Genomic DNA, 16,591 nt, shown 5'->3' on the forward strand with positions numbered 1-16,591 from the left:
TGATTAATATTGTGTACCTACATTGCAAAGGGAAAATGCTTCGGTTTGCTGTATTTTTTGATCACCTTTAAATAGCATCACTATTCACTTACATAGATTTGAAGAGTTTTAGTTCTTACTAGAAATAAATCTTGATATTTAAAACTATTTTTGTTGTAAAAAGTCATTCTTTAATCTTTAGTATCGTTTTCAATTTCCATGCTTTACATCACTTTGTAGAACCTTTGTCCTGTGGTTCTAAACCTGTGATGTCTACTGGTTGTATAGCTATTTAAATAAAATTAAAATTACCTAAAACTAAAAGCTATATTCTCATTCATATTGACCACATTTCAAGTGCTCAATATGTGGTAAGTAGATATTATTTTGGTGACTGTAGATATAGAATAGTTTCATAACCATGGAAACTTCTAGTTGACAAAGCTGCTCTACTCTTTCATTTCATAATTTGGGGAAATCATTAATTTTCTTACATCATAACTTATTTTGTGATATTTCCTCAAGCAAGAAATCTGCATCTTAATCTTGTACCAGCACAGAAAGCACTTAAAAATCTCCATAAGTGCATCTACAATTTATATAGGATGAGCCTATAGCTTTCGTTACTTTCAGCAATCATAGGTGCTACAAAAACATTTGGGCTCAAATAAATAACCTGATTTGGTTGTTCTTGGAATTTGAAGAAGTTTACCGAAATTCCTCAAGTTAGCTATTTTCCACTTTCAGAATGCCTCACTCAACAGAGAAAAAAAAAGCCAGTTCTTTAGCATTAGGGGATTAAGGATATTAATGGTTACAGATCAATTAGAATTCCATTTGTGATGCTCCAAATGGAAGCCTTTGGGAATAGAGCTCCATTTAATGTTGCATGTTTTTCTAATAAATTAAATGATTTGATGAGCTGAGAATAGAAAATTAGAAATCAATCTTATGTTTTCATATCTGAAGAAAACTTTGAGGAATATCTTGGATTCTTAGAATCTCTTTTCTAAAGTATGTTTCTGGGGATTTTTGTGTCCAATTGAGCCACATTTTTGTACAAAACATAACCCTGAAATGTCCATTGAGTTTCAGGGATTGTAAAATATGAGTATCTTCTGCTTTTGAGCCCTGCCATTCTGCCCCAGCCTAAGAACTATGCATAGGAACTATCTGTCTCTTCTGGATTATGCTACTATCTATTATCTGACTATCTATCATCTATGTATCATCTATTTAATCTAAAAAAATAAGAAAAGGAGAAAGAGGATGCTATGTAAATCAGCAAAGATTTATATAGGAGTTGTTTTCCTCGGGGCAAGGACCCCCGACTGACACTTCCAGATAAGTGCCAGATTATGATGTTATACATTTAATTTAATAATAAATGGTGCTACTTGATAATAGAAGCAAGAGAAAGCAAAATTTGATAGCCACGTATTAATCACTGAATAATATTCAGAAATCTTATAGATGAAATAGAGAGATGTACAGGCAAGGGCCTAAGTGAGGGAAAGTTGATTTCATAGGGTTTACATGGTGATTCATTGATTAAGTTGCCACATTCCACAATTTAGACTTTGGTGCTGAATAATGAAATTCTGCCCCATGACAATTTTAAAGTGTAAATAGAGTCCGGGTGATTAATTTGTGCTAAGACAAGAAATCAAAATTCATAGGAGAAGACCAATTAATCTGTTAAGTTGTAAATTACTAACACTGCACTGGATATTCAAGGTCCCAGTGATACCTATCTATCCATCCCTCCATCCATCCATTTACCTACCTGCATATCTCACATCTATCTATCTGTGTGTGTGTGCAGGTAAACAGGAATGTAGATCATAGTCATAGGACTGAGTTTTAACTGAGTCTCATGTTTAATAGCATCAATGTAAAATCACAGGATGCATGCTTTATGCACTGGGACCAGGATACAGTGTGTGAAATCTAGAGTCTTCCTCTTGCATGTTCAAATGTGGTCTGAGATCATGATTATGTGCTCAATGCACTGCCTTTGTCATCTCCCACATACATTTCCCAAAATTCTGTCTGATGCATGGTCATTGGATATGTTAAGAAATAAATGCCTCAAAGCCATTCTTAATTGCTTGTCTATTTAATGAATTGTACATTTCACAGTTTTATTCTTAGAAGTTGTTTTTATTCTCTAAGTATTTAAGGACATTTTAAACCATTCTTATTTGCTTATCTATTTAATGAGTTATAAATTTCACAGTTTGATTCTCAGAAGTTATTTTTATTCTCTAAGTATTTAAGGGCATTTTATTGAAGTACCAGGCTTTTAACTGTAAGATATACAACCTATGGGAGTAATTTTGGAAAAATTTTGTAACAGGAATGATAGTGCTTACTCTTTTAAAAACTCTTTGAAAACACAATTTGTATTCCTACTGAATGAACAAAAAACAAAACAAAAGCAGGTATGCACCTTTTGTATCTCTCTTTTTCATTTTATTTATTGATGAAAATAAAACCATTGTTATAAAACACAGCGCATATGAAAATTTTGCTATCACAAGGAGTTTTAGATAATCAGAGATTTTGTTTTCAGTAAGCCTTTTCATATTCAGGCCAGAAAACATTTATTTTATCTAATTTAAGATGCAAGCAAGTGCATTTTAATTTTCCTTTCCTTATTAGTGTGCATTTTTAATGCTGGTAACCTCTGTAGTCATACAGGTATCAATTTGAAATTAGCCCATGTTGTGTCATTGTTCTTGTCATTATTCCCTGTAAATGTTAGAAATTTGCATATAAAAATTATGTGTAAATTATTGACCAGCTGGTATTGATTAAGAAAGTGTCATTTCTGTCTACTTGCATGCTTCGTTAAATAAATTTAGTAGCCTGGTGTGTAAAGGCCTCTTTGAAACTGATGACCGACTACAAGTTTAATCTCAACTCTTGTTTCAGATAATTCAGATAGTCAGTGCTGCAGACCGAGATCTTTCGCCTGCTGGACAGCACTTCTCCTTTAGATTAGCACCTGAGGCTGCCATCAAGCCAAATTTTACAGTTCGTGACTTTAGAAGTAAGTGTAATCACAGAAAAATTTACCTCTTACCATCTATCTTTATAGAAAGACACAAAGGGAGGAATCAATTCTTTTCTTTGACGCACTCAATTTCAGAAGATTTGGATATCCTTATATGAGAAATGCAAAATTCTGTCCCCAGTAATAAACTGAATATTTAATCTATAACTTGACTATCTAATAAGGCAGTTTGCTTCCACTGTAAATGTGGACAGTCTCTCAATGAGTCAAGCAAATAAAAGACTCTCTTGAGAAATTGAATGCTTTCCCTGTTTTAAACACATCATTTTTCCCAAATGCACATTACTTGTACTTACTAATAGGAAATTCTTTAGTAACTATTTTATTAGAATAACACACAGCACAGTTTAAGAATGTAGGTAACATAAAGACAGATGTACACAATTGTTCATTGCAGCACTATTCTCAACAGCGAAGACATAGAACCAACCTAAATTCCCGTCAATGACAAACTGAAGAAAACGTGATGCATAAAACCATGGAATGCTATGCAACCGTAAGAAAGAATGAGACTATGTCTTTTGTAGGAACGCGAATGCAGCTTGAGGCTATTATCCTTCGCAAACTAACATACGTACAGAAAACCAAATATTGCATGTTATCACTTTTAAGTGGGAGCTAAATGGTAACGACTTAGGAACACAAACGAGGAAACAACAAACACTGGAGCCTACTTGAGCGAGGTGGGTGGGAAGGCGCAGAGGAGCAGAAACGATGACTATTGTGTACTAGGCATAATACCTGCGTGATGCAATGATATATAAAACAAGCCTCTGGCCAGTGCAGTGACTCATGCCTGTAATCCCAGCACTTTGGGAGGCTGAGGCAGGCTGATCACCTGAGGTCGGGAGTTTGAGACCAGCCTGACCAACATGGTGAAAAACCCTGTCTCTACTAAAAATACCAAATTAGCCAGGCGTGGTGGTGCACACCTGTAGTCCCAGCTACTTGGGAGGCTGAGGCAGGAGAATTGCTTAAACTCAGGAGGTGGAGGTTGCGGTGAGCCAAGATCACACCATTGCACTCCAGTCTGGGCAACAAGATCGAAACTCTATCTCAAACAAACAAAACAAAGAAACAAAAACAAACCCCCGTGACACGTGTTTACCTATGTAACAAACCTTTACGTTACCCCCAAATTTAAAATAAATATTAAAAATTATTTTGTTTTTAAAGAATGTATGTATTTAAAATGATACAGGTTTGCATTTCTGCTCCATATGACCAAACCGACAGACTCTTAATGTGTAAAATTTTACTAAGTCAAGTCAAACTTATAGTATTTTTATTAAATAAAATCATATACGCAAAGCCTTAACAAAATGCCTAAAACATGTTACCATCAAGATCATTTTAGCCACCATCTCTGCCATCATGGTTACACTTAAACTTTTCTTTATTGATTTAGAGAGAGAGAGAAACATGGTTTGCATAGTTTATAATGAGAATTTGCTACTTAAACACTAATGAGGAAGAAAAAAATGAAATGTTTTAAAAATAAATGCATAAAATTTATTTTTACACATTAGTGTAAATGAAACTCTAGTCATTAAAAAAAAGCCACTTATTCTCAGCAAACTGACACAGAAAATCAAACACCGCATGTTCTCATTTATAGGCACGTGTTGAACAATGAGAACACATGGACACAGGGAGGGGAGCATCACACACTGGGGTCTGAGGGGGACAGCGGAGGGTGGGGAGTTGGGGAGGAATAACATGGGGAGAAATGCCAGATATAGGTGATGGGGATGGAGGCAGCAAACCACATTGCCATGTATGTACCTATGCAGCAATCCTGCATGTTCTTAACATGTACCTCAAAACCTAAAATGCAATAAAACATATATATTTTTTAAAAGCCACTTAGCAATTGCAGATAAGTAATTCGACTTGCAAACAATAGAAACATCATACTTGAAATGTGGACTGTATCTATTATTTAACACAGTATGGAATAAAACAGTTTTTCTTAATTTTACTTTTTAAAATTTTAGATTGAAGTGCAGGTTTGTGACATGAGTATATTTCATGATGCCGAGGTTTGGGCTTCTAATGATCCCATTGCTGAAGTACTGAGCCTAGTACCCAGTAAGCAGTTTTTTTTTTAACCCTTTGTCTCCTCCCTTCCTCCCTCTTTTTGGCATGTCCAGCGTTAGTTGTTGTCATCTTTGTGTTCTGTGTACCCAAAGTTTAGCTCTTTTTTTTTTGAGATGGAGTCTCACTCTTTTGCCCAGGATGGAGTGCAGCGGTGCGATCTGGGCTCATTGCAAATTCTGCCTCCTGGATTCGAGCCATTCTCTGCCTCAGCCTTCCAAAGTAGCTGGGACTACACGTGCCCACCACCATGCCCGGCTAATTTTTTGTATTTTTAATTGAGATGGAGTTTCAGCATCTTGGCCAGGCTGGTTTTGAACTCCTGACCTTGTGATCCACCTTTTATAAGCGAGAATACGTGGTGTTTGGTTTTCTGCTTCTGCATCAATTTGTTTAGGATAATGGATTCCAGATGCATCCATGGTGCTGCAAAGGACATGATTTCATTCTTTTTTATGACTGTGAAGTATTGCGTGGTGTACACCTAGACTTCAACTGCCACTACTATTGCCGTCACTACTACTGCTGCTGTTGCTGCTAATGCTGTTACATCTGCTACAATCACAACCACTACAGAAACACTGTATTAGAAATACTGGACACTGGATTAGAAATGCCAAGGTTGTCTATCAATCAGTATTCGTGACTTTATTAGGCCTGTAACCTTGGATATTTTATGACCTCTAAGTTTCCGTATTCTAAAATATCATAATCAAAACACCTGAGTGTATTGCCCAATAATAAAAAGATACATTTTTATAAATTCTGTGCTAAAGAACAAGTGAACAAATTGTGATGTGATGGCAATAATGATGATTGAAGTCCGAGGATGTTTTGAAGAAATTAGTTTGCTGCCATCATTAGGCAAAGAAAATCAGAGTCTCCACATTTTACCACTGAAAGAACTTGAGTAGGGTTTGCTGAATAAAACAGTGCAATGTGAGAAATGGCTGTAAGTGAAACAGCGGTCCAATCTTGAAGTTATTTACAATTACAGTGACCACGTATTTTATAACAACTGAAACATTTCTGAGAACAAAAAGTGGGAAATATTAATAATGTTATGTCACAACAGCACACATAAAATAGGTCTGTCTGAGACAAACTGGATCATATGATTACCCTACCTAGTAACCATTTCAAGAGTTAATTTAAATCCAACAGTGTTAGTAACTTTGAAAGATGTAAGCAGGAATATAACATCATATTTACATTATAGAGAAATCAGCTTAGATGCAGCGTGGAAAAGATACAGGGAGATAAAACTAGTTTTGATGTCATTGCGCTAAATGGGTGAAAGCCTTAGATTAGGGTACTGACTGTGAGGATGGAGACAAGTGGAAGGAAATAGAATTGATTAGACTTCATGATAGATGCCCTAGATTCAGTATGTGTGTATAATGTAATGAGACAAAATAGATTTCCAGGTCATAGGCTTCAGCAACTAGGAGCCACATCATTCACCAAACCCAAGTATTGACTACGTTCCACAATGTATGTTTGCTGAAAGATCTGTTTCAGATTAATCATGATAAGGGAAGCCAGATGATACTGCCTTATAGCAGAATGCTTTCTCATGGACTAAACATGTACTTGCCAGAAAATTTCAGGTGCTATTTACCATGTTCCTCATTTTATATTAAGTTATATTTGTAAGGTATTTTTAGCAAAAAGAAAGCATTTAGAGAGTGGAAATGAAGTATAATATGTCTTTCTTCTCACTATGGACAGTACAATAAATTTGTTATTGTCAGTTTTCAATAAATAATAAATTGGGCCAGGTGCAGTGGCTCACTATGTAATCCCAGCACTTTGGGAGGCTGAGGCAGATGGATCGCCTGAGGTCAGGAGTTCAAGACCAGCTTGGCCAACATGGTGAAACACTGCCTCTACTAAAAATACAAACATTAACTGGGTGTGGTGGTGGATGCCTGCAGTCCCAGCTACTTGGGAGGCTGAGGCAGGAGAATTCGCTTGAAGCTGAGAGGTGGAGATTGCAGCAAGCTGAGAATGAGCCACTGCACTCCAGCCTGGGCTACAGAGTGGAATTCCATCAATAAAGAAAGGAACAAAGAGAGAGAGAGAAAGAGACAAAAAGGGAAAGAGAGAAAGAAAGAAGAAAGAAAGAAAGAAGGAAAGAAAGAAAAAGAAAGAAAGAAAGAAAGGAAGAAAGTAAGTAAGGAAGGAAGGAGGGAGAGAGGGAGGGAGGGAGAGAAAGACCAAAAGAGAGAGAAAAGAAAGAAAGAAAGAAGAAAGAAAGAAAAAGAAAGTAAGAAAGAAAAGAAAGAAAGAAAGAAAGAAAGAAAGGAAGGAAGGAAGGAAAGGAAAGGAAAGGAAGAGAAAGAAAGAAAAAAGAGAGGAGGGAGGGAAGGAGAGAGAGGAAAGAAAGAAGGGGAGGAGAGAAAGAAAAAGAAAGAAACTAAGAAAGAAAAGGAAAGAAATGGAGGGAGGAAGAGAAAGAAAAAGAAAGGTAAAAAAAGAATAAAGAAAGATAAAAAGAGAGGAGGGGATGGAGAGAGGAAAGAAAGAAAAAGAAAGAAAGAGAGAAAGAAATAAACAAGGAAAGAAAGGAAAGGAAGGGAGGGAGGGAGGAAGGAGAAAATAAACATTTTTAAAAGGGTTAAGCCACCATTTGACACATACATTGAGTTCAGGAACACCGATCCCCTACCACCTCTCAAGTGCAGACACGTCAGATATTCTATTTCTCTTAGTTGTTTCCATGCAGGTTATGAAATTTATTCCTAGCCTGTTTCTTTTCCACAGACTCAAGTGTTCAACCATCAATTGCTGAAGATGTAAATGTTTATCCAATTAATATCCATTTTTTCATCCCTAATCATATCACATAAATTTTCTCATCTTGGTGCTTTCTATTGCTAGAGAACCTGCCTAAATGTCAGTTGTTGAATTTAAATTCTACCAATAGGAAAATGAAATCTGACTGAAATAGTAACATGTTTGTGACAGACTTGCACAATTGTAATATACACTTTTCTAAAATGATCTTGCCTTATTCTCAAGTGGGCATTATGCACGGCTATAATAAACTATATATTGGTACATTTCTAAACATAACAAAGCATTTCTAGGAATTACTTTGACACGCAAATGAAATATTATTGATAAAACAAAATTTCTGCTTTTTTGTGTAGAAATAAAAGAGAAAATGCATGCAAAAGAGCACCTTTCAATAGAAGTATTAATTGCATTTATATAAAAGTAGCAATTTTCATTGGCTCGCATTATTGCAAGTAAATATTATTGTTTTTGAATTAATAATATCATAATTTTATAATTATAATTATATTATAATATAGTTATAATATAAATTTATAATATAATTATAAATTTATATTATATAAATATAATTTATATTATAATTATATTATATATAATACAATATATTATAATTATATATTAATATATATTAACGTAATATATAATAATATAATTATATAATGGATTACTTTTGTAATTATATTAAAGAAGTGATTGTTATAGTTCAAGGTATTTAACGATTTTTAATGTTTTTAACACATCTTATTTTCCTTTCCATGTACCTTATGCCAGCTGATGTGCAGAGGAGAACATTCATACAAACATATATAAAATATATGAACATATTTATAAACATATATATACACATACATGTAGATAGAAAAATCCTTAATTTAAAATAGTCAATTGGCTTTAATATAGTTTAAAGAATATGTTTGTGAGATATTTTACATATTCATAGTTTGTAATCTTTCCTATTATACATGAGAGTATCTACAAAATATTTTTAATGAGATTGTGATGTCAGAAAAAAATGGATCAATCTAACATAATTTTTGTTTTGTAAATCATTCTGTAATCTTTCTGAATAGAAAATCTAATTATCTAATTCCTCCACCAGACAAGATTAATGTTTCTTCTTCCTCTAATGATTATTTTGATTATATTTTGGCACTTTTTGTAACGTGAACAGAAATAAAGAAAATCAGAATCCATTTTCCTGATTCAAGAAGACCTTCTCACTATTGAGTAGATACCAACTTGAAGATTTGAAGTAACCCTGTTACCTAAATGTCATGTTTTGTAGACAACACAGCTGGAATTGAAGCTCGAAGAAATGGATACAGTCGCAGGCAGCAAGAGTTGTATTTCCTCCCTGTTATAATAGAAGACAGCAGCTACCCTGTCCAGAGCAGCACAAACACAATGACTATTCGAGTTTGTAGATGTGACTCTGATGGTACCATCCTGTCTTGTAATGTGGAAGCAATTTTTCTACCTGTAGGACTTAGCACTGGGGCGTTGATTGCAATTCTACTATGCATTATTATACTCTTAGGTTCGTTTCAATATTAATCATTGTTAATTATTTCTAACTCACTCTCTATGTCTTTCTTTCTCTTCCCTTCTTTCTCTCTCTCTCCTCAATTTATCATCTAAGCAAGTTTTTCTTCATTGACACATCATACCTAGCTAAAAGTTAATCTATGTGTATTGAATTAAATTGTTATTCATGCAATTTTTCTATTTCATACTTTTTGGATATATATTATCGGGGATAAATAAATAATGTCACCAAACAAACACCAAAAATATGTTCAATACCTAAGGAATTTTCTACTAATAATAGTTTGTGACCCTTGTCACAATGAAATCCTCTTTAATAAATATCCATTTACAACAGCTTCTCAATTCGTTTTACATCCTAGTAATTGCTGCTATATAGTAAGAGATTATGTTGTCTTTTTAAAAATATACTTCATGAACAATGGATCCCAAATTCCAGTTCAATAAAGAAAGGAAGATGAAGAGAGATCAGAAAGAAACAGAATGTAAAGTAATCCTCAAATTTGTTTGTCTTTTCTGTTTAAACTGCCATCCAAAAAAAATTATTCTTCCAGTTTCTTGCATATCCTTACATGAAAATTCTAACAGATTAAAATATCTGGAAACAGTCCAAAGGAAAATAATTGAAGTAAAACTAATCTACAACATCTCTGTGAGAGTGAATATAAACCTGTTAGGGCATTCTCTCTTTCATCAACTCTGTTCAGCTTCCCCGTTTATTAATTCACTGACAGATTCACAAAAGTAGAGAGATTTTCTGTTATATCTCATTCCTTTAAAATCAAATGGCAACAGATATACAATTGGTATTATGGAATCAAATTATACATGCATATTTACTACTTAGCCAAATATAATCTGATAAATATGGACACCTGATTTTATCTCTAGGAAAGAAAAAAATTCAATTAATAGGATGTAAAGCACAGAGTAAGGCATTACATGATAGCTTGTGGCGAACCCTCCCTGAGTCAGAAACTTGCACAGGTGTAGAGGGTGAAGTTCTGGTTGAACTGGCATGGTGTAGATACTAATTCCACATGAGCAACTTTGGTGTGCAGAACAAAGTATTCTTTATATCCTTACAATTCATAATACATTATCCCTGGCATCTCTTTTTGTGAATATAAAGTTTAAGGACATATTCAAATATTTTCACATCTGAAATTTAACAAGATCATTTAGGTGTTTAACATCAAATGAAGTATTTCCGTCTCATACACCTCTCTTCTATTGTAGCTGAGTTCTGGAGTATTCCTATATTGTGAAAGTTGTCAAAATCAAAATGGAGTCAGTAATGTTAAGAAAAACCTAACAAATAGAGCTTAGGAAGGCCAGAGTGAGAGGGTTTTCAGTCTTATATGCCTGATAATGGACAAAACTGTAAAAATCATAACCCCACACATAGGCTGTCACAATCTTATACAAAATTGCTTCTGCTGGGACATCTGCGCAGCAACTGCCTGTCCAACGTTGGACTGTCATCACCTTTGTTATTAATCTTTGGAGTCAAGGATAATTATTTAAAACATTATGTTTCCTCCTTGGCCGGGCATGGTGGCTCATACTTGTAATCCCAGCACTTTGGGAGGCTGAGGCAGGCAGATCACAAGGTCAGGAGTTCGAGATCAGCCTGGCCAACATAGTGAATCCCCATCTCTAATAAAAATACAAAAAAAATAGCCTGGCATGGTGATGTATGCCTGTAATCCCAGCTACTCAGGAGGCTGAGGCAGGAGAAATGCTTGAACCCAGGAGGACGGGGTTGCAGTGAGCTGAGATCGTGCCATTGCACTCCAGCCTAGGTGACAGCACCAGAGTCTGTCTCAAACAAGCAAACAAAATATGTATCCTCCTCGGTTTTTCTTTAAAAACCTTTGTCTTCCTTTATCTCCCTGAACACACACATAGTTTACTATGGCACCCATATTCCCATTGCTATATTTTATTCCCAAATAAATATATTTTATTTCAGAGAAACTGTTTCTGTTTGTTACGTGGGTTGACAGTACCAACCTGTCATGATTTGGTATGTTCTGGATGTTCACCTTTGGCCTCTTTAGCCATCATCCAATGAAGCAAGTGATCTACTAAGGTCATCCTTAGTATGTACTGCCACCTGCCACCCATTTATCCAAATACTTCCTGACCATCCATAGAGCACTAGCACTATTCTAGACATTGTGAATTTCTGATAGACAGCAGTGTATATTGACACTCTTTGTCCTGCCATGGGGTCTGCCTAAAAATTCACCTGATCTTTGACCTCCTTGACCAGTTTCATGCTCCTTTAGGTCTGCTAGCTTGTTCTCAGCCATTCGCATATCCTTTCTTGGGTAAGAGGAAGCACAGAAAGTTTATGGTGCTTGGGTCCCTTTAGAATGGACTTCAGGCATATCTAGTTAGTTTCTTTCTCAGCCATGGTGATTGTAAACCCATTTATGTAAGAGGCTGCTCCATGAGGGCTGCAGTCTCTCACATACTCAGTACATGAACAAATAACAGTGTCCTTTGTCTTGAGATCCCATAAACCCTTGGGAGGAGTGCAGGTTGCAAAACATATCCCCAGGGACCACTGTACAGAGTCTCTACCTAGAGCTCTCTCTCTTTCCAACTGGTCCATCTGTAATTTTGACGGAAGAGAGAATAAATGAAATGTTATCATTATGCATTCTTTTCTACTTTCTAATTCTGTGACAGGTGTCTTCCAGACTCCACTATGGCAGATCAAACACACATTAGCTTTCGTCCTGTGGACACCACTATGGAGGAGAGGGGTTGTTATGACAAGAAAAGCTGAACACTGATGTCATCATTTGTATCTGTGCCTATTCGCACATAGAAGAAATAAACACCATGGATTTAGTGCAGAGCTTTAAATCAACTAGGAATAAAGGGAGATTTTAATAATGAAAGGGCATACATTAACAATTTTAAAATATGATTTTATGAAGGTAACCTGAATTCTAGGCATTTGATTTAAAAACCATCTAAATATGGCAGGACAAAGAATTGAAATTAATGTTTCAGTTTGTCAGATTTATAAAACTAAGGTCCTTCCTTCTTTTTTTCCTTCCCTCCCACCTTCCCTCCCTCCCTCCCTCCCTCCCTCCCACCTTCCCTCCCTCCCTCCCTCCCTCCCTCCCTCCCTCTCTTCCTCCCTTCCACCTTCCCTCCCTCCCTCCCTTCCTCCCTCCCACCTTCCCTCCCTCCCTCCCTCCCTCCATCCCTTCCTCCCTTCCACCTTCCCTCCCTCCCTCCCTCCCTCCATCCCTTCCTCCCTTCCACCTTCCCTCCCTCCCTCCCTTCCTCCCTCCCTCCCTTCCTCCCTCCCACCTTCCCTCCCTCCCTCCCTCCCTCCCTCCCTCCATCTCTTCCTTCCTTCTCTCCTTCCTTCCTCTACTTCTCTCTTTCTTATTTATTGCCTTTAAAAATAATTCTCATAGTGAAGACTTGGGCTTATTGCATAAGAAACATAAATTTCTAATTTAAAATTAGGAATGTTACAACTGGAAAGTTACCTATGAATGATAGTCTTCTTTATGGATGATTACATTCAAATTTTCTTATATTAACTCTTATGGTTTTCTATATGAGTGGAACAACTATTACCATTTTTTTTCTTTTGCTGCAACAGACATTTTTTCTCTAACCCCAAAATACTTCAGTATAAAGACATACTTGTTTTATTTTGTGAATAACTTTGCTGTGATTTCTTGTTAGTTACAATTTCACAATGAAGTTGACTTTCAACAATAAAATATTTCAACATATGCATGATCCTATTGATTATATTATGGGTACTGTGAAAGTAATAGGAAGCCATTAATGAAATTCAGTCACCCCTAATCAATTTTAGTTTATATGGGAAAATGAAACGATCTATCTGCTTTCTATTCTCAAATTGCAATTTTTGTCTTGTTCCAGCCATAGTTGTACTGTATGTAGCACTGCGAAGGCAGAAGAAGAAAGACACCCTGATGACCTCTAAGGAAGACATCAGAGACAACGTCATCCACTATGATGATGAAGGAGGTGGGGAGGAGGATACCCAGGCATTTGACATCGGGGCTCTGAGAAACCCAAAAGTGATTGAGGAAAACAAAATTCGCAGGGATATAAAACCAGACTCTCTCTGTTTACCTCGTCAGAGACCACCAGTGGAAGATAACACAGACATAAGGGATTTCATTCATCAAAGGCTGCAGGAAAACGACCTGGACCCAACTGCCCCACCGTACGATTCACTGGCCACATACGCCTACGAAGGGAGTGGGTCCGTGGCAGAGTCCCTCAGCTCCATAGACTCTCTCACCACAGAAGCCGACCAGGACTACGATTACCTGACAGACTGGGGACCCCGCTTTAAAGTCTTGGCAGACATGTTTGGCGAAGAAGAGAGTTATAACTCTGATAAAGTCACTTAGGGCAGTCTGAAGGCTGAAATACAGCCGAGAGGGGAAATTTTTAAAAAAGAAAAAGAAACACATATTAATAGAAACCACACACACGCACACACACACACACACACACACACACACACACACACACAGACTTTCTAGGACAAGGTTCCTTTGATTATCCAGTTTCTAGCAAGTTGCTATATTAATCGTATGCTCAGTTCTGGTTTATTCTGCCAACAAGAGATACATCCTATAATGTGCACTTGCTTTGTTTTCTTGTTTTGGTTTTCTCACAGTCACACTGAGACAAGCTCAGGCCTATTCAATACAATTTACTGACATGACAACCTAGAACGAAGATAGCTATGTGGCATCACGGTGGAAGAGTGTTAGATTTTTCTTAATTCCACTAAAGTGCCTATTGAAACTCTTATCATTTAAAGTGGTGTACAGTACACTCTGCTGTGATGGCATTGCAAGATTCAGAGATAAAGAGGACATAAAACAAAGATACTGTCTTTATGTCAAGAAGCAATAGCCACACTCTGACTCTCCTCATTCTTTTGAGAACAAAAGAAGAATACTTTCTAATCTCCACCTTCTTATAATTCAAAAGGTTTTCTTTTTCTTTTTTAAACTGTATGGCAAAACATATTTGTTTTTCCTACCCTTTCAGAAGATTGAAATAAATATGAAAATATCAAAGTCAATATGTAAGTCCTGAATTCTAGAAATGATGTTTGATCTTAACATTAGTTCACATTAAAGCTGTTCATTAAAATGTTACTTTCTTTTCCAAAAAAAAAAATTAAAGAAAAAAAAAGAAAAGAAAAATATATTCCTCTTTCTAAAGAGAGGCCTCAGGGCTCAAATTACACATTAAAATAAATATTGGTTTGTCTAATATTGTACTGGTGTGTGGAAAATTGGTTTTAACTGTAACCAGATTCAGCTTTTAGTCATAGATATAATTTCAGGCTGTGTTTCTATGAAAATTCCTAGAAGAAAAAAGTGCCATTCATTTAAGCATGGAAAGAGAAATTCATTACACAGTTTCTCACAGTTTCTTATGATCTAGTGATTCTTTGATGAGCAGCAAAAATAAAATACATATCAAATAATAGAGGATGGATTTATAAGATGTCTAAAAATATTTGTTATACATTATTGAAAAAATAAAAAGTCAAGGATTTAAAAAGTTCAAACCAATGACTAAATCCTATAATGAATGAAAATGCAATTTCAGGCAGCTGATATACTTACTTAACTAACATGGACTTCACCTTTGTGAACACCATTATTATACTGGAGCTCGTAGTTACCTATTAGTTCTCTCATCTACAAAAATCTTCACTTAAATTCTCCCCTACAAATTCCCTGTAAAGAACTTTCTAATTGGATGCAAATTTATATGTCATATTAGATTTTGTAACACATCAGTAAACTATACTCACATACATTGCTTTCAAGTGGATTGCACACTAGCTAGAAAAACATAAAGAGGCAATCTAATTATAAAATAATATATTTTATATAAATATGATAACTATGTAAGTGACTTCTGAAATATTGACACACTATATAAGTAAAAAATAAAGTTGCTTATGGGTACATCCTGAAGATGTGGTCAATATCTAGCTGGGTTTATGAAATATTTATAAATACATTTAATATTTGCAAGGTTTTGAAGTTAAAAATCCACACATGGGAAAAACAGACAGAAATATGGATAACACAAGAAAATCATATTCACCCTTATCCATTTATAAATGCATCCTTTAACATGATCTGACTACTCATTATGCTGCAGCAATGGGGCCGTCGGAATCTGCATTCCCCATTTCTTTGTTGGTATCTCCCAGTTGCATATTCTCATTTTCTTCCTCTCAGGAATGGTTGTTGACCTTGTTTTCTTCCATCCCATCCCAATTTTGCCTTGTCTCATCCTTAAGAACTGCATTGCAATATTGACATAGTGTGATAATTTTCAATATGTTTGGGAAAGTATTTCCATAACATGTTTTAAAAGCTGATGATGCCATAACCATCCTGGAGAGAAAAATCAGGAAAAGTTTTGGGTTTGCCTTAGCAACGTGATTTGCTAAGCAGTGATGCATGACTCTTAAAGAAGGTTATTGCATAAGATTATTTCTGGTAGACCAGATGATTCTCATCAGGAATTGCTGCATTTTGCCAGGGAATCTAACTGTCTTTGCATGTGGTAATTTAGCAGGAGCAATGGTAGCATGGAGAAAACTTGGGAGGGACAGGTCTTTTCAAACCTCATGGCTGAGACGCTAAACAAAAATATAAAATAGATTTTATTTGCACCAAACTATTAAATGCTTTTTATTACGTCAAGCTTTTATTTTTGCCACACCCCTGCATTCGTTTGCTAGGTCTTGCTATTCATAACAAAATACCACGTACTGAGCGACTTAACAGAAATGTATTTCCTCACAGTTCTGGAGGCAAACCATCCAAGGTCAAGGTACTGGCAGAGGTGATTTCTCCTGGGAGTCCCTTCTTGGCTTACCCAGGGCCATCTTCCCTCTGTGTCTTCACATGGTAGTCTTTCTGTGCTTATTCGTGTTCTATTTCTCTTCTTAGACACCAGGCATACTGCATACACCCACCTATAAGAGCTCTTTTTAATCTCAATTACCTCTTTAAAGGCTCCATCTCC

The 16,591-nt window shown here is 35.9% G+C and overlaps 1 protein-coding gene across 5 annotated transcripts in view; it reads left to right on the top strand.

Annotated features, from left to right (window-relative positions):
- The window catches only part of CDH12 (cadherin 12), a 1,124,818-nt gene extending 1,108,558 nt beyond the window's left edge, over positions 1 to 16,260 (top strand). For all 5 annotated transcript variants that reach the window (XM_074386961.1, XM_074386957.1, XM_074386965.1 and 2 more), the window contains 3 exons: positions 2,917 to 3,034; positions 9,243 to 9,494; positions 13,430 to 16,260. In XM_074386961.1, coding sequence (XP_074243062.1) covers positions 2,917 to 3,034; positions 9,243 to 9,494; positions 13,430 to 13,929 — 870 coding nt within the window. In that variant the 3' untranslated portion in view covers positions 13,930 to 16,260. The remainder of the gene's footprint in view (positions 1 to 2,916; positions 3,035 to 9,242; positions 9,495 to 13,429) is intronic.
- Positions 16,261 to 16,591: the final 331 nt, after the last annotated feature.

Source organism: Saimiri boliviensis, chromosome 1 (genome assembly GCF_048565385.1).
Source record: "Saimiri boliviensis isolate mSaiBol1 chromosome 1, mSaiBol1.pri, whole genome shotgun sequence".
Lineage (NCBI taxonomy): Eukaryota > Metazoa > Chordata > Mammalia > Primates > Cebidae > Saimiri > Saimiri boliviensis.